The 19,503-nt window shown below is 48.2% G+C and overlaps 3 protein-coding genes across 4 annotated transcripts in view; 2 read left to right on the top strand and 1 right to left on the bottom strand.

Annotated features, from left to right (window-relative positions):
• The window catches only part of LOC124478257 (SPHK1 interactor, AKAP domain containing), a 47,137-nt gene extending 38,266 nt beyond the window's left edge, over window positions 1-8,871 (top strand). For both annotated transcript variants that reach the window (XM_047036483.1, XM_047036484.1), the window contains 6 exons: window positions 950-4,364; window positions 5,274-5,429; window positions 6,228-6,311; window positions 6,416-6,465; window positions 7,482-7,666; window positions 7,786-8,871. In XM_047036483.1, coding sequence (XP_046892439.1) covers window positions 950-4,364; window positions 5,274-5,429; window positions 6,228-6,311; window positions 6,416-6,465; window positions 7,482-7,666; window positions 7,786-7,935 — 4,040 coding nt within the window. In that variant the 3' untranslated portion in view covers window positions 7,936-8,871. The remainder of the gene's footprint in view (window positions 1-949; window positions 4,365-5,273; window positions 5,430-6,227; window positions 6,312-6,415; window positions 6,466-7,481; window positions 7,667-7,785) is intronic.
• An 11-nt stretch (window positions 8,872-8,882) lies between these two features.
• On the bottom strand, window positions 8,883-14,530 carry daw1 (dynein assembly factor with WDR repeat domains 1). The gene is made up of 13 exons (XM_047036498.1): window positions 14,451-14,530; window positions 14,026-14,098; window positions 13,718-13,862; window positions 13,348-13,406; window positions 13,097-13,219; window positions 12,909-13,008; window positions 12,209-12,316; window positions 11,522-11,628; window positions 11,318-11,420; window positions 10,887-11,001; window positions 10,689-10,765; window positions 9,414-9,576; window positions 8,883-9,223 (listed from the first exon to the last, which is right to left on the bottom strand). Exons 1-13 carry the CDS (start codon window positions 14,488-14,490, stop codon window positions 9,189-9,191), a joined length of 1,248 nt encoding a protein of 415 aa, XP_046892454.1. The 5' UTR covers window positions 14,491-14,530; the 3' UTR covers window positions 8,883-9,188.
• Window positions 14,531-15,210: 680 nt separating this feature from the next.
• On the top strand, window positions 15,211-18,020 carry slc19a3b (solute carrier family 19 member 3b). Its single transcript, XM_047035952.1, has 5 exons — window positions 15,211-15,360; window positions 15,988-16,771; window positions 17,252-17,444; window positions 17,572-17,713; window positions 17,859-18,020. Exons 1-5 carry the CDS (start codon window positions 15,211-15,213, stop codon window positions 18,018-18,020), a joined length of 1,431 nt encoding a protein of 476 aa, XP_046891908.1.
• The last annotated feature ends 1,483 nt before the right edge of the window (window positions 18,021-19,503 follow it).

Raw genomic sequence — 19,503 nt, forward strand, 5'->3', positions numbered from 1 at the left:
AATGAACTGGACTAAAAGCTCAAGCATTGTTTCTGTTTTAAAAATTAGCTTCTTGAAATATATTATTTGTGTTTACATATTGAGGTTTCCAATTCAACTTATATTTTAAGGAAAAAAATATGAAAAAGCAATTCTGTATGAAGAGGTTGGTAGTGGCAATATTAAATACTTTGTCTTTATTTATGTATTTTGTAAAAATAGATGTTATTTTGGGGACCTTAGTATCAGTATTCAAGGTGCCATTAGAAACAAATATGAGCTGATGAAGCATAATACTCATTCATGTGAAACAAGCATTCCCCATTGTGTAAGATTGTGTAATGGATTTATAAATACCTTCTAAATAGGCAGCTTAGCATGGCACCGTGTATTTTCTTTGTGAAATAAGTCATGTCATCATGCTGTTGTTCTGCCAGTCTCCTCCGTATACGTTCACTTTAAATTGTCACAAGAATCATTTCCCTCTTGTTCTAAATGAGAGTGAGTCTAGTATTTTCTGTTCATGCATCTCCATTAAAATGCAGTTTCACTCTCCTTTGCGAGGCCTGTGACATTCTATAAATACACCCCGCTCATTCTGGCTTTGCTGCCTGCCCGTGTGCCTGTCCGCCTGCTCTGCTCACGTGACATGTAGCTGATAAGAAATACAGTAAAACAGATCAATGTTTGTCATCATTGATGCGAATGTGGCCCTGAACTGTGCAGCCAGCCGTCTCCACTGATCTATAATTCATCTTGCATCTGAAATCCGAGCCACAGCATCATTCAGTCTATATGTGCCAGGATAAGAGTTTGTCTGTTTGCCTCTTTAAGAACACTGTTTCTACAGGAGTCAGGTTGGAGCCAGTGAGTGTGTGGTTATTGATAGGGTAGCTCCAGCTGGCTGGGGTACACTGGGACGGTGACGAAGCTCCAGTCGAAGTGGAACTGACGTGTCTTTCTCCCACAGAGGCTGACAGCAGAGAGGTGGCAGAGAGCCGGCCAGAGACAGCCCACAGGGGTCGCCCCGCGGGTCAGAAGGCACGCCTGGATGAGCGCCAGGACAGTGAGGAGTCTGAGGCGGCCATCTGCGCCCCGGCAAAGAAGAGAGGAGCTCGTCCATCCAGCCGCTACACCAAGGAGTCCGCCGGCCACTACGCAACCAACCTGGCCGAGTCGGTTCTCCAGGACGCCTTCATCCGCCTGTCTCAGGACGAGCCCTCGTTCGTCCCGGAGGTTGCCGTGAGCGTGTCCCTGAGCAGTCACCCAATCCCCTTTCCCCATCCCCCAGCCTGCCCCTTTGAGCTCCCCAAGATCGTAATCGTACAAAGCCCAGACAATGCCGAGGGGTCACCGGAGTGGCCAGGACCTCAGGCCTCTCATCTACCGGTGGACCAGGCTGGCCCTCCCCAGGCTGGCCCTCCCCAGGCTGGCCCTCCCCAGGCTGGCCCTCCCCAGGTTGGCCCTCCCCAGGCTGGCCCTCCCCAGGCTGGCCCTCCCCAGGCTGGCCCTCCCCAAGCTGGCCCTCCCCAGGCTGGCACAGCAGAGCCACACAGGAAACGTGGCAGGAGCAGCCACACCTCCAAGCCCCTGGAAGTGGCCCTGGCATGTGCAGCCAGCGTCATTGGAACCATCAGCAGCCCGCAGGCTACAGAGCAACTGTCCCTAGAGCCAGAGGAGGAGGACACAGGAGGTGAAGGGGAGGACGACCCAGGAGGAGAAGGGGAGGAGGACCCAAACGCCACGGACTACTCCTTCTCCTCTGCAATGTGTGGCATGGCCCAAGTGGCCGGGGCGATAGCGGTGGTGGACCTGACCGAGGAGTCTGGCGAAGGCTGCGAGTCAGACGAGTCCTCTGAGGCGTACTCTGCCTCGCGCGGCCTCATGAACGCAGCGCAGGCGTCCGCCGCCGTGCCCCTCCACTGCAGCGTGGCCGAGGGCAGTAGCATCGAGAGCTTCAGGGCCAACATTGCGGAGGTCCTCCACAAAGAGGCCGCCGAGGTCCTGGCCCAGCCTCAAGGCTACAGGAGTCTAGCTCACCTGCTGGAGACCACTCACAACAAGATCGTGGATGGCATCACGTGTCCCAAGAAGTCCTATGTGGAGGAGACAGAGGTTGACGATTTCATCACCGAGGTGGCAGACAGCCTCTTCAAGCACGCTCTAGAGAAGGCGAAGAAGAAAAAGGAACAGGAAGCCCCGGGCAAAGACGTTCCAAACCTCCAGGGTTTTCTCCAAGAAAGTGTGAACAGTTTGCTCTTTGACGTCCTTTGTCTTGCATCAAAGAAAATCGGGGACATTTCCAAGTTTAATCTGGGGTCCGTCGACTCACAGGAGGGGGGCGCCTGCTTCAGATCCAACAAGGAGCGTAGGGATCCATTCAGCCAATTGCAGCAATTCACTGGCCCCCAGCAACCTGACAATAATTCGAACTTGACCGGAATGTTCCACCACACAGAGAAGTACCGATTGGACGAGAAGGAGAGGGAGGGTGAACCTCCTGGATCTCAGAGCTCACCACTCCACATCAAAGAGCTACACAGACATGGTCAGACTAAAGCTCCGTCTGCAAAGGACTTCTGTGAAGTGCAGTGCCGGGGTATGGTCAGAGAGTCTCTCAGTGAGGTCTGTGTGCTAAGCACAGAGCGGAGAGCCAGGCCTGGCAACGATAGCAGACAGAGTTCTCTCACCCCTCAGTCCTCCCTGTCTTCCTGCCAGGGAGCGCTACTCTCTCTAAGGATGGACTCAGAGTCCAGGACGCCAGTCACTTGCTTCGCCGACGACCTGGCCACCACGGTGGTTTCCATGGCCACCGAGCTGGCGGCCATCTACCTGGAGAACTCCAGCGGCAAGCAGCCGTGGTTCTGCGCCCTGAAGGGGGCGTCCGGGGAGGGCGCCGAGGCGTACCTGCTGCCCTGCCGCTCCGCCCTGCGGAGGAAGGAGGGCCAGAACGGCGGCGCGGCCTCCAAGAAGCACCGCCCCCCGCGCCTCAGCGAGATCAAGAGGAAGACGGAGGAGCAGCCGGAGTTGATGGAGCGTTTGGTGAACCGAGTGGTCGACGAGACGGTCCACCCGGACGACCCCCTGGACCCCTTCGCCCTGTTCGCCTCGGAAGTCACCGCCAGGATCATGAACTGCCCCGAGCTCAGTGTGGTGGACACCTCCAAGCCTGGCCAGTCCCGCTGCAGGCTGCCGTGCGAGAGGTGGAGCCGGGGCAAGCCGGCCAGCTACGAGAGCATCCCAGAGGAGGACGCGGACCCCTCAGGGGCCCCCAACACCCTGGGGCCCGGCAGTCGGCTGGGCCAGAACCTGAGCAGGGGCAGCTCCATCTCCAAGCAGTCCAGCTGCGAGAGCATCACGGACGAGTTCTCCCGGTTCATGGTGAACCAGATGGAGACCGAGGGCAGGGGCTTTGACCTGCTGCTGGACTACTACGCGGGGAAGAACGCCAGCAGCATCCTCTCCGCCGCCGTGCAGCAGGCTGCCACCAAGAAGAACGGCCACCTCAACGTGCGAGCCCCCTCCTGCCTGTCCAAGCAGTCCAGCACGGAGAGCATCACGGAGGAGTTCTACCGCTTCATGCTCCGGGACATGGACAAGGAGAACAAGGACTACCGCATAGCCAAGACCAAGGAGTGGAGTAACAGCTTACAACCTCCATCCCTCCGGACCCCGTTCTGTATCCGCCAGTCCTCGGTCCCCGACAGGCGCTCCTCCGACTCCAGGCTGACCGTGAACTCCCCCGTCAAAGCCAACTCTTTCGATGGGTTCGCCCGCAACGTGCGTGGAGACACGCTCAACATCTACCCCGCCAACTCGGCGTCGGCCTCGGGCTTGTGTAAGTCCGACTCCTGTCTGTACCAGCGAGGCCACGCCGACCAGATCACCGACATGCTGATCCACGACACCTGGTCCAGCTCCATCGAGTCCCTGATGAGGAAGAACAAGATCATCGCCGATCCAGAGGACAGCCTAGACCTGGACGGAGCAGGGGACCACCCTCATGTCCAGCAGCATGCCAGCCGTCTGGCAGCAGACATTATGGAGGCCGGGAGGGTGGCCCTGGGGGGCCAGCAGGAGGCGGGAGGGGTAACGACTGACCGGAAGCAGCACATGCCTGTAGGGGAGAAGAGGAGAGGCTTCAAGCAGTCCCGCCCCAGCTGCAGCCGCAGCAGGGCCGGCCAGGAGCAGGCTGGTGGGGGCGGGGGTGACAACAGCACGCCCCCCGCGAGGGGCACCAGGGAGGTGCCTCTGATCCACATCGAGGGCGATCAGAGGGACGAGCCACACAAGGATCCAGGAAGGGCTGAAAATCACCCCCGGGACTTGGGGCCACACGTGATGTGTCAGAGGCGGGCAGACAGAGGGTTGGTGAGCCTCAGCAGGTAAGGCCCCTCTGTGGGAGGTGTCTCTATCTGATGCTCCACCTGGATGACGATGCTTTCACAGACCCCTTCAAGTCTGCAGGGTAGTCGCGTTTCAATTTCAAAGGGTCATTCGAGCCGCGCCGGAGCCAAATCTCACCCCGACATGAGGGAAGATAGATTGACCTTTCAAAGAATAGATGGCGAAGTGGACACAAGATTCTGTCATATTGTCGAGAGTAATAAAACAAGGGGAACCTTAGAGGGTTAGGGATGAAGACGACAGGTTTCACAGAGGAGGGATAACGATCATAGGCGGTGTGGAACTGAAGAAAAACACAAAGTATTACTGTGAGTACAGGGTTTGAATAGTTCCATCCTCGGTCAGCATTCAAAGTGGTTTATGAATGCCGTAGACCGATATATAAATAGAAGTGTTAACCCACAGGGAGAGAAAGCCAGGCTGCTGAAGGGACCTGCTGAGTTTGCTGCATTTTCAATTAATACTTAATAAACTTCATTAGGGTACAAAGCACGTGCCCATGTGCCAGCCCCGGGTGAAAACACCTCCTTCATCCACAAGCCCACCCACGTCCCTACATCCCTGAGGAGCTCCGAGACATTCCGCCTCAGTTATCTACATACAAAGTTAATTAGAGGAAGAGTGCGACAGCATACTGTAGCCTGCCAAAAAAAGTTTGCTTTGCTAAACTTAGGGCCCAACCAGCACAACACATTGTGTGTCTGTTATGTGGTTAACAGTGGTCATTCTTGATATGAATATTGGAGCAAAACGACTGATTTTAAAACCAAGATAAACCATTTGTTGACCTATCTGCTCCTTCACACCTGTCCCTCATCCACACAGCCAGTAACTGCAGCCTGGGCTTGGTGTGGTGGGTGACCTTTTGGTTTGCTCTCCCCATGCAGCAGTGAAAGAGACAGGGCAGCGGGGGATGCCGCAGGGGAGCGTAACAAGCGCTCCCTGAGTGATAGTAGTGAGGAGAGCACAGGAAGCTGGTCCCACATCGCCCCTGACGACGACCCCCACGAGGAGAACAGTAGTTTTATCCAACTGAGCGAGGGGTCAGTAACCGCTGCTCTGTCCTGTCCAATCACCAACGCTCCTAGCGCTGCTTACCCGTCCTGCTCTCATTGGCCCATCGTTGCTCATGCTGTCGAGTGCCAGTCCGAGGCGACAATCCCACAGAGCTGTCTCCCGGGTTAGCTGGCAGCTCAGACCCAGCTAGACGAGCCCGCACAGCTGTGCAGCCCTCTCTCATCAAAGGTCAACATAATATTCACGTCAACATTTGCTTGACTTAACCCCCATCTCTTACACCATACTGACACACAGCTCAGGCACATCCTGGAATAGACCCTTCATGAAGAAGAAGACTATGGACAGTGCATGTCGTGGACTGTATGTGTTAGTGTGGCATTTGTGGAAGACAACAGAAGGTGTGTGTGGCTTCTGCTTGGCAGTGACTATCTGCCTGCTTGCTGCTTAACATGCCGCTGTGCAGCAGATGTCAACACTCGGCCCTCGTGACTTCACCTGTTCTCTTTATTTCCACCTCATCTCTGATCAACCCCACTCTCGTGACACATGGCCTAGTCGCCCACTCTGCCCACCTGCTTCCTCCTTCCCCGCTCCCTCCTTCTGACAAATATCCCCATTCTCATCTCCGGCAAGGGCCTCGTGCCAGTCTGCCCCCACAATGCCAGCACACTCGCTCAGCTGCAGCTGCTATTTATATGTTAATCACCACTTAATGAACATGGCCTGCATCACTGCAGCTCCTTATTGTTCCCTTCACAAGCCAGTGATTATGTCGCATGTCGAGAAAAAAAGATATGAAATGTCCTCTGTTTGGATTTCAGGAACGGAAACAGCAGTGCCTCCAGTCTCGGGTTAGGAGACCTGGAGACTTTCCCTGACATGCCCAACCAAAGCTCAGTAGGAAGGTAACTGACGAATCCTGCCTCTGAACTGAACTGGCTAGAGCCTGCCCACATTCAGTTCACTGTCACTGGAAATGTCTTCTCCTAATGCTGCTTTGTTTCCATAGTGAGGAGGCCGAGAAGCCTCAGCTGGCAGAGACCAAGGAGAATGTTGACGGTGAGTCCACCTAGTTACATTCTGTCCTCGTGAAATGAGGCCACCCGCTAGTTAATTCAATAATAACATCTTCCCAAGTCATTTTTCTTTGTCATGTACTTATTTAAGCATGTGATTTCGGGTCTGGAGGTGGTAGTGATGCTAGATGTAAGCTATATGGCTAATTGTCTGTGGACAGCGCTCAGTATACAGACAGCAGCTTGTTGAACCTCTCATTCCAAATTAATGGGAATGGATCCCACTTGATGTCTTTAACTGCCTTCACTTTTCTGAGAAGGCTTTTCAATAGACGATGGAACACTGATGCGGTATTTGTTTACATTCAGTCACAAGAGCAATTAGGGAGGTTGATCCAGGGTGATTAGACCTGGCTTGCAGATGGCATTAGAATTCATCCCCCATGTGTTGGATAGTGTTTAGGTCAGCGATCTGTGCAGGCCAGTCAAGTTTTTCCCCACAAAACCAACCAAAACCCAAACAAAAAGTTTTGTCTGTCAGGGCATTATCAAGCTGAAACAGGAAAGGGCTTTCCCAAAATAGTTGCCATAAAGTTTGAAGCACACAAATGTCTAGAATGTATGCTTTGGTATGAATATTTCCAGCAGTAGAACGAAAGGCTCCGGCAAAAATCATTGAAAAACAGCCCCAATTGTTAATTGGCTTGAAAAAGGACCCATTGCCAAAGTGATATAGAGATGTTTTGTCCAGTTCTAACTAGCCTGCACTCTAGCTCTGACCTAACCACCATCACACCCATTTGGGTTCAATTGTAATGCCATCTGCAAGCCAGATCTAATCACCCAACATCAGTGCCCAACCTCCTAAAAGCTGGCTTGTGGCTTAATGGGTGCAAATTCCCCCAGACCCAAACCTTGTGGATAGCCTTTTCCAGAAGAGAGGCAGCTGTGGCGCGACTCGCTATAAATACCCAGATTGGGATGTCCAACCAGCTCGTATGATGGTCAGATGTCCAAATCCATTTGGCCATCCAGTATGTACATGGTGTGTTCTGGCAGAGGGGATCTCCATCCGCACCGTAAGGTCCAGCTGCAGCCAGCGGGAGCTGCTGGTGGTGAACTGTGAGCTGGATCCTGAGTGCGTGGACCCAGAGTTACGACTGGTGCTCCAGTGGATTGCTGCGTCAGAGTTGGGCCTCCAGGCTCTTTATTTCCGGTGGTCCAGAGAGATGATCACAGCCAAGGTACATTCAGTTACTCAGCCCATTGTCATTAGTACACTTCTTTTCTTTTTTTTATATCTCCAGCAGGGAGCAATGTGTTTGTGTTTTTTTGGTGCAACCATTTCCCTGTGCTGTTTCAGTTCCAGAGGGTGCTCCAGCACGTGTCCAGGAAGGCTTGGAGAATCGCTGATCTCTTTGGAGCTGTTATTCAATTCTGCCAGCTCCCCCAAGAAAACAATGCAGGAGAATCTCTCTCCAGCCTGTTTGACTGGCTGCTGGAGAACCACTAGGCTGTCCTAGCATGTTCTCTCTCTTTCACACACACACACATATTCCTGCTGTGTGCACCTGCCCACAGCCCCTAGTGTAAAGCTCCCTTAAGATTCCTCCGCTGCATCCCCGAGAACCCTCCCCTTCTCTGTCCTCTACTAGACCCGGGAGAGAGCCTCTCTATTGAACTGCTGTTAACCAACTAGTCTCCCTTGAAGATCAGCATGTTTCACTCTCTGCACATCCCTTTTGAGATTAGCCCTAGAAAGAAAAAACAAGCATCAGGTGGGATGTAACTTTGTAGTGAAAGTAAACCTCAGATATTCTATCTAGCCTGCTGCTTTTTACAGCCAAATATGTATTTATTCTATATTACTGAACACAAGGAACACCAATGCAAGTGTTTTTTGATCTCTTCCACTGAAGTACCAGACAATGTAACAATATGCTCCCCAATTCCCATCCCTCCCTTTAAAGACACTCTCATGTACACAGTTGAACAGCTACCATGGTACAAGCCAGCAAGTAAATGTAGATCGGACTATGAATCCACCACTTCTACAGACAGATACAGGTGTGCACTTCACTTAAAAAAACGGATCAAATGTCCATATAGTTGATGTTTACATTGGAGACGTGTCCACTTTGGTTGTGACCTTGAAGTTGAACTATAAGTATGTTATTTGTTGTTCATGTTCTTTGAATTTTGTTCTATAGGGTAGCTGTAAATACTGTAGATTCTCAACTGCACCTTGGGTAAAGGACTCACCGCAAAATATTCTCATTCAGTTTTTGTTACTACAGAAAGACAGAGGTATATCAACGTTTGTAATGTCCAGTTGATGTGTTACACTGGTTTCTGCGTAGTGGTACTGTGTTTAATCAACATTAAAAGCACACAATTCAACTGTCAACTCTGTTGCTGTAGAACTGAATGTAACTTTTCAAACCAATAAATGTATGTGATCTGAAAAGGAAGCCTTTATTGTTTAAACAGCGTGGAAAGAACTCAGAACATACAAAGGAGCACTGATTAACATAATTCATATCAACATAATAAACTCACAAGTTCAAGTCTAAACCATCTGATTTGTGACAGTGCGGACGTTCCTCACCACAGCGGGCTACTGGTGCACAACACGCGGCTGTTCCAGAGCAGGCAGAGAAGGGCAGTGGGACCAAGTCTACTAGAACATACGCAACAGCAACTACAGTTCAGGGGTCAAGGCCCATGGAGACAGGGAATGCCATGAACTACTTTCTGTTCTTTGGGTCAGCGCCAGATCCGACACGTATTATCCTTACTGCCTGCAGAGAAGAAGACACCAGAGAAGGTGGTTTCACACACGCTGTACACTCCTCCATGTCCGCATCATTGGAGGTTTGTGACTGTGTGAGTGTGACACAGTTCAAACCAGAAGAGAAGGCCACAGCTCATTGTGAAGATGCTCACTGTGAAGGTGCTGGCAGCTGTGCTGCGGATGCATGTGCGGGTCACCTGTAATGATGGTGTCTCCCTCGTAGTTAAAGGCTGAGGAGAAGATCTCATCTGTGTGTCCCTCCAGGACCTGCAGACACACACCGGTCTGCGAGTCCCATAGACGAGCCGTCTTGTCTGCGCTGGCCGTCAGGATCCTAGTGCCCTGGGGGTTAAAGCAGATCTGCACAGGCAAGAGAAATGAGGGTTCAATTCAACACGTGATGTGTGCTTTCACCAGAGAGAGACGATACAATAAGTACTGATTATGGACAGCAGAGACTCTACGAACTGCAACATGAGGGAGGGGATATAGTGTGGTGCACTGTTATTAGCACCATTATATTCTTAAAAGATGATCTGCTTAAAAGGGCCTACAGGCCCTCCATCAGCCAAACAGCTTGTTTGGCTGATGGAGGGACTTCACAACAGACACACACACATTCAGCCTGCCCTCTGCCCTGCTTCACAGGGTTTGCAGTGCAGAGTTGACCTGGACCTGGCGATACATGGGGAGGTTTATCACGGGTGGAGGAAGAGAGGGAGGAAGAAGGGGAATGGATGCTAACAGGAGAATGTAATGGAAAGTGAAAACAGGAAGAGGCCAGGAGTGAGACTGAGACAGAAATACTGGGGACAGCATGAAAGAACATTTCCAGAATGGTTAAAAGATGGGCGGGAGAGAAGTTGTCCTGTTAGAGAGAGATTAGTGTCATAATCCTCTGAAATCATCCTCCATCCAGTCTATTACTGGCTGCCTGACGCTTCTCAGTAAACACACATAACTCCTCATCCATAGAAACCCGCTGAGCCACTCACACACACAAGGTTGCATGCACACACACACACCAAAAGAGGGAGCAAAGAGGCAAGCTGCCACAGGGGAATACGGTTTGATAGGATCACGCACATGAAAGTGCAAGGTCACAGCTGAGTGGCGTTCAGCACCATCCAAGGTCAGGTTGTTTTCTTGCTGCCATGGCTAATGTAGTTACACACTCAGATGATCACCACCACAGGAATAAGAGAAGTCATATAACACGACTGGTGTGAAGCCTACAGATAAACGACAGCAGCTCATTTGTCTTTGATACCAAAACGCTAGAAGGTGTGTGGTCGGAGGATGGTCTGCATTAGGGAAAGGACGACAAGTCACACGATGAAAAAGACACTGTGGTTACTCAGATGTAGAATAGACCGGAGAAAAAAAAATATAATAAATTATATTAATAAATACAAAAATACTCCATACTGTATGTATATATGTATCACTTTTGGAGATGAGACGGTGCTCACCTTGGAGATCTCCCCTTCATGACCTTCCAACTTCACCATACACTTGTTGTTGGCAGCGTTGTACACCCTGGCTGTGCCTATAGGACCAGAGGAGAGGCCTGTCACCATCCAGTACAGCTGGCTCTCGCAGAGGAAGAGAGGGCTCTGCAGTGTGTACTATGGCAGGGCATATTCTGTCGATCAGGAAACCAGTCTCACCATCGGCAGAGGCGGTGGCTATGAGATGACCCGTGTAATCGAAACAAACGTCCAACACCTCGTCCTCGTGGCCAGCGAGAGAGCCCACGCACTTCCCACTGGCTACTTCCCACACCTGCAACCACACACACACAAACACACACACACACACAAACACACAAACACACACGGGGGCTTGATAAATGACAATATCAAGAACCAAGCCTCTGCCAGCACACCCAGTTCTGCCGTTCTGGCTCCGAAGATCCTGTCCATGGAACGCACTGATACAACCCCCTTATGTAAGCATGATTATATTTAGAGGATTAAAGGTTTGAACGCATTTTCTTTAAATGATGAAGAGAATAAAAGGTATGTTTCCTGCTGATCGAGGGAGATCATAGAGCAGAGAGAGAAGAGGTGCAGAGGAGAGACGTGAAGAGAGAGCCCACCTTGCAGCTCTTATCCATGGAGCCTGTGATGACAAGTGAGCAGTCCCAGTTAAACTGCACACTGCTGATCTCGCCTCGGTGCCCAATCAGTGTATGTATGCGCCTGATAAGAAAGAGAGCATCAAATCTGAGCAAAATCAATGACATACTTGGTAGCATGGAAGTGAAGTAAGTAGACACACACACAAATGTGTTGAACCTCACCTCCCAGAGAAAATATCCCAGAGAGAGACAGTGTGGTCAAAAGAACCAGTGACTAGCTGGTCACCCACTGTGTTAAATGCCAAGGAGATGATTTCTGCTGAATGACCCTGATAAAAAAGAACAGATCATTAGACTATGTGGAAGAGATAGAGAGTAGTCATTAGATGTGGCATGTAATTGCAGGGTTCGCAGAGAACCATTTAAATGCGAAACATCTGATTCCTAGAAAATGTGTACTATAGTACTTAGCTAACTACTACTACTTCGTACTATAGACCAATACCAACATAATGTACTCCAATGTGTTTTTAGTAATACCATTATGTAAAAATAGCATCTAATTTCACAATGTTCTGGTTTGAGTAAAAACAAATGGTGGGAACAGCTTGAATGAGCAGAGATGTATGCGGGCCCTTTGTGGAACACACAATCACATAGTGTTCCCATGTGCAGAGAGATATCAAAACTGACCTCTCTATCAAGTAGCTGTAAAGAGTCTGATTACCTCATTACAGAAGAACAGCTGAGCTCTCAGATGAGACTACATACGCAAGAGCTACTGTACAGTGAAGCAAGAATAAGTCATGGATATAAACACACCATAAAGAAATGAATGAATCAAGTATATAGAAGATGGCTACAGCTAAATGCTCAAAGTAGACGGGGGTGAAGGCTGTTGGGACTCACAGTGAGGGAGGCCACCTCCTCCCCAGTCTGGACATCCCACAGCTTTGCAGTGCTGTCCATGCTGCCAGTGGCAACCAGAGTACTTTGAGGGTTAAACGCCAAGCATACCTAGTGTGGGAGAAATCACTAGATCAGCTATCGCATTATGATACCATAGTATACCTGTTATTATTGTTATGCCATCATATGTGTGCCTACTTTAACCTATATTCTGTACTGATGTCAGTCACAGGTCTTTGATGTAGCATCTGCCTTATGTGGTAAATGCCTGTCTGTAATGAACATCTGTTGGTTGAATGTCATCTTTTACATTTCCCCATTCGCTACACCATCCTCTGACCTTCATGCCTCGGGGTGACTCTTTATTACTATCACCGTGTGTTTGATCTGGTCATTATTCTTTTGCAAGTGTTTGGAGCAGGGTTCTCTAATCCTGGTCCAGGAGGGCCGCTGTCCTGCATGTTTTAGATGTTTCCCTGCTCCAGCACACCTGATTCTAATGAATGGTCATTACCCGGCTTCCACAGAGCTTCATAACAACCCATTCATTTGAAACAGGTGTGCTGGAGCAGGGAAACATCCAAAACATGCAGGACAGCGGCTCTCGAGGACCAGGATTGGAGAACCCTGGTTTAGAGACTCTTAACATTAATTGTACTTATTTTAACCCTTGTTACTAAATCAAGAATGCCAGACATACTATTTCCGCTGTGTGTCCTCGGAAAGTATGGAAACATTTGCCCGTCTCAGCACTCCACAGCTTGCATGTCTTATCAAAGGAACCCGTTGCAATCTTGTCCCTTATTTTTAGGAGGAAGAAAAATATGCAGGTTATGATCCCTGAAACAGGAACCAGAATGGGGAAGGCCAGGAAAGGGGGGGAGTTACCCATAGGGATTGTTGAATGCGATGGCATAGACCACGTTCCTGTGTCCCTCCAGCGTCTGCAGCTCCTCCCCTGATGCTGTGTCCCATATCCTACACGTCCTGTCATAGCTGCCAGTTATAAAACTTCAGTAAGAGAGAAAGGGGAAAAAATGAGAGAGAAATGGGGGGGGAGGGGGAGTTCATGTTTACACCCAGTTAGCATGCCTGCCAGTGTCTGTAGCATGTAAAGATGTGGAGCCCCATACACTTACCTCGACCCTGATTTATTAAACGCAACGTTTGTCAGAGGCAGTATGTGCGCTTGCAGAGCCTGCAGAACAAAGAGAGGAACAGAAAAATACAACTCGAGGCCATCTACTTAGCTGCGTTCATCACAATAACATTTTACAAAATTGTCTGAGAAGTAATTATACAAGCTACACGACTTCTAGTTCCAACGTGTTATAGACTTGCTATTTTACCAATTGCTGCCATCTAGTGGTACAAACTACAAGTTGGCTTCAGTCAGTAACAACAAGGGCAGAGGTATACTGTGTTTTCAGTGTATCGAGACTGTGTCCTCTGCTACATATACTGTACATTAAGTGTATTCACAGTAACAAGGTATGTGTCCCAGCTGACCTTGAAGAGATAGAACCTGCGGTTGTCTTGCTGGCCCAGCTTCTCCTGCAGTCGGACAATCAGAAGCTTTAACTGATCAACACGGGATGGTGTGATCAGTGGCTCTGACTGAATTATTTTTGCAATTAATTCATCTGTGTCAGTTCTGGAAGATATGTTGCACAATGAAGCTTAAGAGTCATAAGTCGCAATACCATATCATAGAAGAAACAGATTCGTCTGATCTGAGACAGTATATATTCTCCTAACATGAATAAAATATTATTAGTAAATTGTTTGTAATTAATTGTAGGCTACATTGTACTTACTCAGGACACAAATCAAGGAGGTCAATCGATTTGGTCCTCAGCTCTCCTCGTTTTTCATATTCCAAGATGATACCTTGCGTAAAGAAAGCAATGCAGAGTTGAATTTATTAGCAATACAGACAATGTGCTTGTTTGCTGTCTTTCTGTTTAAGCCCAAGTCTGTGACTGAGTCATGCACTGCCTGTTTACTGGTAAGTAGCTCATGTATGCCTACTTGCTAGAACGTACATGTACACTGCAGTATTGTAACCCCCGGTTTGATCGCACAGACCGGCAACATGAAACTTATCAGACAGAATACTGTAAGCCAAACGCGTTAGATATCTAGCTGCATTTGCCCAAATACCCTAATATATTCATGCATCGGCGTTTGAAAGTAATGTTGTAGCGAGCTAGAACAGCAATCAGACATTACTAAGCATTACCTGGTGGGTAATATCTGATAAGGAATCGTTTGAGTTTCATTTTGCAGTCCACACATCTCGTTACAAGTTCACAACAAACCGTTTCTATGGTGACAAGTAGGCTACAAACACGCATGCGTTTTTTTTTCGGCAGGCACATTCACCTCTAGGTTCAGTGGTCATATTAATGAACTAATTACAGTGTTTTGTTGCATGAAGCCAGAAATGTTCTGTTTTCGCTTGTAAGTTAAGAATGTTGGCATAAAACAAACATTTAAACTACCAGTAAATTAAATTGGTGTGTTAAAAATTATTTCAGCTTTTATGATCATTGCTTTCCTAAGAGATCAAAGTCACATAACGCAGATAAGAAATCTCCCTGACAGACCACTTGACTTGTAACTTATTACAAATGTTATCCCAATCACAAAGTACGCAAGTCACTCGAATCCAGCGTTGTACCTTTTTAGCCTTATAAGATAAGGATTCTCCTTCTACAAAACTAATGATTAAGCTCGTGGCAGGAATGCTTCTGCAGCATCATGTTTCATTTGTTGCTGCCATTTCTGAGTAGAAAGGTTGTTGATTGACAACTGATTTTACAACAAAAACTTACACAACTGGATGTGGATAGTGTATTAGGACAGCACTGCAGGAATACCAACCACGAGAGAGTTACCTGGACAGGTTCATATTCATGTCAACAACAGAGTGTGTTGAAGCCAGAATCCAGCATCATACCTTTTTCCTGAAATCTGTACATAATCCAGAGGAGAGCAGGATGAATTTATTGACCAAGCTGAAGTACTCTGGCTGGGTCTATCCAACAGCCATCCTCTCTCTGTACGGGTTTTTTGCCAATTGCAGACCAGCAGAGCCATTCCTGACGCCTTACCTGATTGGGCCGTACAAGAACATCTCTGAGGATGCGGTAAGAAACATGCACGTACACACTTTGTGAGTACGTACATGTTGGGGGGGGGGGGGGGGTAAACTGGCCAGTGTATAGAATGGGTTATCAGATGGGTCATGGGTTATCAGAGCATGAATGGTCTCATTCAAGTTAAATGAAAGATATATGTAAAATAACATTGCAAATGAATGTAATCAATTACAAGGCAAACATGTTACAAAATGAAGGTTTAAATCTTACCTACTTGACTATGATTATTGTAAAGTGAAGCGAGAAAGAGTAAGAAGAGACCACTGAGAAGACAAGCTGAGAAGGAAACCTACAGAACAATGTTCCGCTTTCCCTTTTATACCCCACTATTATCTGTGAGAACAACCAATCAGACCACAACTTGAAACCTTCTGATCAACCTATATGACTACCAATGCACCAGTAGTATTAGGTCACACGATGAGGTGTGAGACCCATCAAGTAATCTTCAAGCAGACTTCATACAGCACCTCCAGTCTTCAGTAGGAGATGTGGAGGGGGGTGTCTCCCAGTCTGCACACCACACGACACACACACAACGGTGGCAGAGATTCCATCAGAAATGTTGTCGCATATTGTTTGTAGTAACTGCATTTTCTTTTCCCCTTGCAACAGCTGACAAACTACCTGTTTCCTATCTGGACCTATTCCTACCTGGCCGTCCTCTTTCCAGTCTTCCTACTCACGGACTTCCTGAGGTACAAGCCCCTAATCGTGCTGCAGGGCCTCTTCCTGGTCACAAACTATATCTTGCTCTGCTTTGCCCCAGGCCTGCTGGCCATGACTGTCCTGCAGTTCAACTACGCTGTGGTGACCTCCACAGACGTGGCATACTTCTCCTACATCTACAGTGTGATCCCGGAAGCTCGGTACCAACGAGCCACGGGCTATATCCGCAGTGCCATGCTGGCTGGGTCCACCGTAGGGGCCACGCTGGCCCAGCTGCTCGTCTCCCTAGCAGGGGTCGAGTACTTCTACATCAACACTATCACACTGGGGATTCAGAGCATGTCTTTCTTCCTCTCTTTCTGGCTGCCCATGCCCAAGCAGGGCATGTTCTTTAGAGGGAGGACGCCTGATATGGGCTCCAAGGATCAGCAAGGCTGGGCGGTGGAGGAGGCCAGTGGGGCTGTGAGTGGGGCTGGCCCAGAGAACACACCGGAAGAGGGTGGCTGTTGCAGCTGGTACGACATGGCCTACGCTGGCAGGATGCTCTGGAGGAGCTTCAGAGAGTCCTATTCGTCCAAGCGTCTGGTGTACTGGTCCTTGTGGTGGGCTCTGGCCACGGCCGGGTACGGTCAGGTGTTTAACTACATCCAGCTGATGTGGGACCACATTGAGCCGTCCAGCACCTCCTCAATCTACAATGGAGGGGTAGAGGCTATCTGCACACTAGTAGGTAAGACACGTGAGATTGTGTAAAATGCTACTGCCTAAATAAGTATTAGTATGATAGTATATGACTGGTATAACAGTAATGACCCAAAATAAATAACTCAAGCAGTAAGGAAATAGTGGTAAACATACAAATAAAAGCATGTAAAAATGCATGCAGAAATGAATGCAATAGAAGATAAGCCTTAAAAATCACTTTTCAAACCAGCTTTAAAGACATCTATCGACTGGGGTCCCCTTAGATATTCAGGCAGAGTTCCACAGTTGAGCATAGGTCCTCATCCTCCAGCAACAGCAGGTTTGTTCTGGGGTTGTGAAGGAGGACACTTGACCTAAGGCGCTGGGAGGGGTTATGGGGTGAGGAGTCACCGAGGTAGGTGGGTGCTTTAAAAAATGACAGGACACAGGCATGTTGATGCACTGACCATCTTGACCAAACCGTTGTACTGCACTACTCTACAATGCCCTCCCCCCTCCCCCCCAGGCTCTGCAGCAGCCTTCAGTGTGGGCTACATAAAGGTACCCTGGGACGTTTGGGGGGAGCTGGCTCTGGGGATGTTCTCGGCCGTGGGGGCCGGTGCCGTGTTTCTGATGGCCTTCACCAGCAGCATCTGGGCCTGCTACGCTGGCTACGTCATCTTCAAGGCTTCCTACATGCTTCTCATCACCATCACTACGTACGTTTCCAGTCTGATAGAGCTATGACAAGTTTTGTCTTCATTTGCCGGATGTTATAAATATATTTGCATCATGTCATTGATGCTCTCACAAACCCTGAAATACGATCATCATCTCCATGTTCAGGTTTCAGATAGCCTCTAACCTTTCCATGGAGTGCTATGCCTTAACGTTTGGGATCAACACCTTTGCCGCCCTCACGCTACAGACAATTATGACAGCTATAGTTATTGATAAAACAGCTTTGGGGTTAGACATAGTGACACAGGTATGTCAACACTTACTTATAGAAGCATGGTAATAATGTGTGAGGTAGCAGGGTGACACTTGATGGTGGAGAGTTATCACTACATTACTTACACACAAACCAACTGTAATACAAAAAAAGACAATAATTGCATTTCTTTTTGCAGTTTCTTGTCTATGGCAGTTACTATACAGCCATCTCAGTGCTGTTCCTGGTCCGAGGGGCCTATACAGCAGGGGAACACTACTGCAGGCCAGAGCCAGGGGAACCCAACCAGGAGAGCAAACAGGACACAGAGCTTCAGGATATCTCAGAACACCAGTTATGAATGAAGAAAACAAATACAGGTTCCTCCTAGTGTGATGTTAATAGCTTTGTATGGCAACATGCTTTAAATAATGTAATGAATGTTAAATGTATCGTGTATGATTAAAAGTGAATCTAAACAGTTGCAAGTGATTGCTCGGACAGTATTTTAATCATACGTAAAAAAAGATAGGGATTCTCCTTCAACTAAACTAACGATGAAGCTCTGGGCAGGAATGCTTCTGCAGCATGTTTCATGTTCAGGTTTCATTTCTTGCTGACATTTCCCAGAATGAGACATGTCATGAGAGGCGTTTTCCTAAAGGAGTTACCTATTCACCTCCATTGTGGTTAGCCCATGCTCCACCTGCTTGCTTATGTCTGACTCATAACTGGATAGGGAGGTCATTGGGAAACAGTATGTGTAACCACACTCTGTCTATGTATGCTTATTCCCAGTTGCCTGATTTGCCTGTTGAAGGTGGACCGATAAGTATAACAACAGATCCATTTGGAGTTCCTCTTGCGGTCAGCAATGGCACATGTGGGTATGTGGTAAGAGTGCTTATTATTTCCTGCCAGCCAACTGGTCAGGAACATGTTACCTTGGATTTATTGTAGGAGCCCACAGACCTGTAGATGGGTTGCCCCTGCACCCCTTGCCCAAAAATCACAAATATGGTTGCTCACATTAAAGAAATCATTTCAGCTTTGGGGGAGCCTGGAGTTTGGAATTTTGCTGACTGACCTGATCTGTGGGGGGTTTCTTTTCAACTATCATTCAAATGGGAATCACTGGATTGGGCATGTGCTTGGAAGAGTACTGTGTGTAGAGTGCTGTGCAGTAGGCTCTCTGAAGATGTGTACTGCATGCTGTGGAGAGTGCTGTGCAGTAGGCTTGGCCAGGTCTCCCTTGAAAAATAGATTTTTAATCTCAGAGGGACTCTCCTGGTAAAATAAAAATAAAACGTTTTAAAGGCTCTCAGAAGGCTGCCAGTAAAATGATGGCAGCCCAAATCAAGCCACAGACAAAAGCAAGCAAGACTGATGATTACTGCATTGCCCTGGGAATGATTGACAGATAGGTAATCTCAAGTATCAAGTGATGACTTTGCCAATATAATAAAGATGGCCATTTGCCTTCTTCTATTTTCCAACTGACATAAAATGCTTAATGCAATCTTAAGAGGTCTGTCCTCATCACAGATCAGTGAACAATAATAAAGATTAAAATTACTTTATTGCTTTTATACTGTTTGAAATGCTCTGAATTTAATGAACAGTGTTTGATCTATAGCCTGCTGTGTTGAGCTCATGAGAGCATGACCTTTGGTTATGTCCAGGAGAGAAATATGTCTATGTTTCTTTTTTCATTGATAAACCGTCATTATGCTGTTTGCTTATGAAGTGCATAGCCATAAGTTAGTTCTTTGTAAGGTCCGACTAGGAAATGCCTGTGACACTAGGGTAGATCAGAGGTCACAATATTACCAAAGTGTATAAAG

This window comes from Hypomesus transpacificus, chromosome 15 (assembly GCF_021917145.1).
Source record: "Hypomesus transpacificus isolate Combined female chromosome 15, fHypTra1, whole genome shotgun sequence".
NCBI classification, from domain to species: domain Eukaryota; kingdom Metazoa; phylum Chordata; class Actinopteri; order Osmeriformes; family Osmeridae; genus Hypomesus; species Hypomesus transpacificus.

Bases quoted from the DNA above. Each gene is read 5' to 3' on its own strand.
- daw1 (XM_047036498.1), bottom strand. From the start codon at position 14,490: ATGAAACTCAAACGATTCCTTATCAGATATTACCCACCAG. The intron at 11,629-12,208 runs GTGAGTCCCAAC...CTTTTTTATCAG, and splicing joins AGGAGGTGGCCTCCCTCACT to GGTCATTCAGCAGAAATCAT. The intron at 11,002-11,317 runs GTGGGCTCTCTC...GTGTGGTTGCAG, and splicing joins CCATGGATAAGAGCTGCAAG to GTGTGGGAAGTAGCCAGTGG.
- slc19a3b (XM_047035952.1), top strand. From the start codon at position 15,211: ATGAATTTATTGACCAAGCTGAAGTACTCTGGCTGGGTCTATCCAACA. The intron at 17,445-17,571 runs GTACGTTTCCAG...CTCCATGTTCAG, and splicing joins CTTCTCATCACCATCACTAC to GTTTCAGATAGCCTCTAACC. The intron at 17,714-17,858 runs GTATGTCAACAC...TTCTTTTTGCAG, and splicing joins GGTTAGACATAGTGACACAG to TTTCTTGTCTATGGCAGTTA.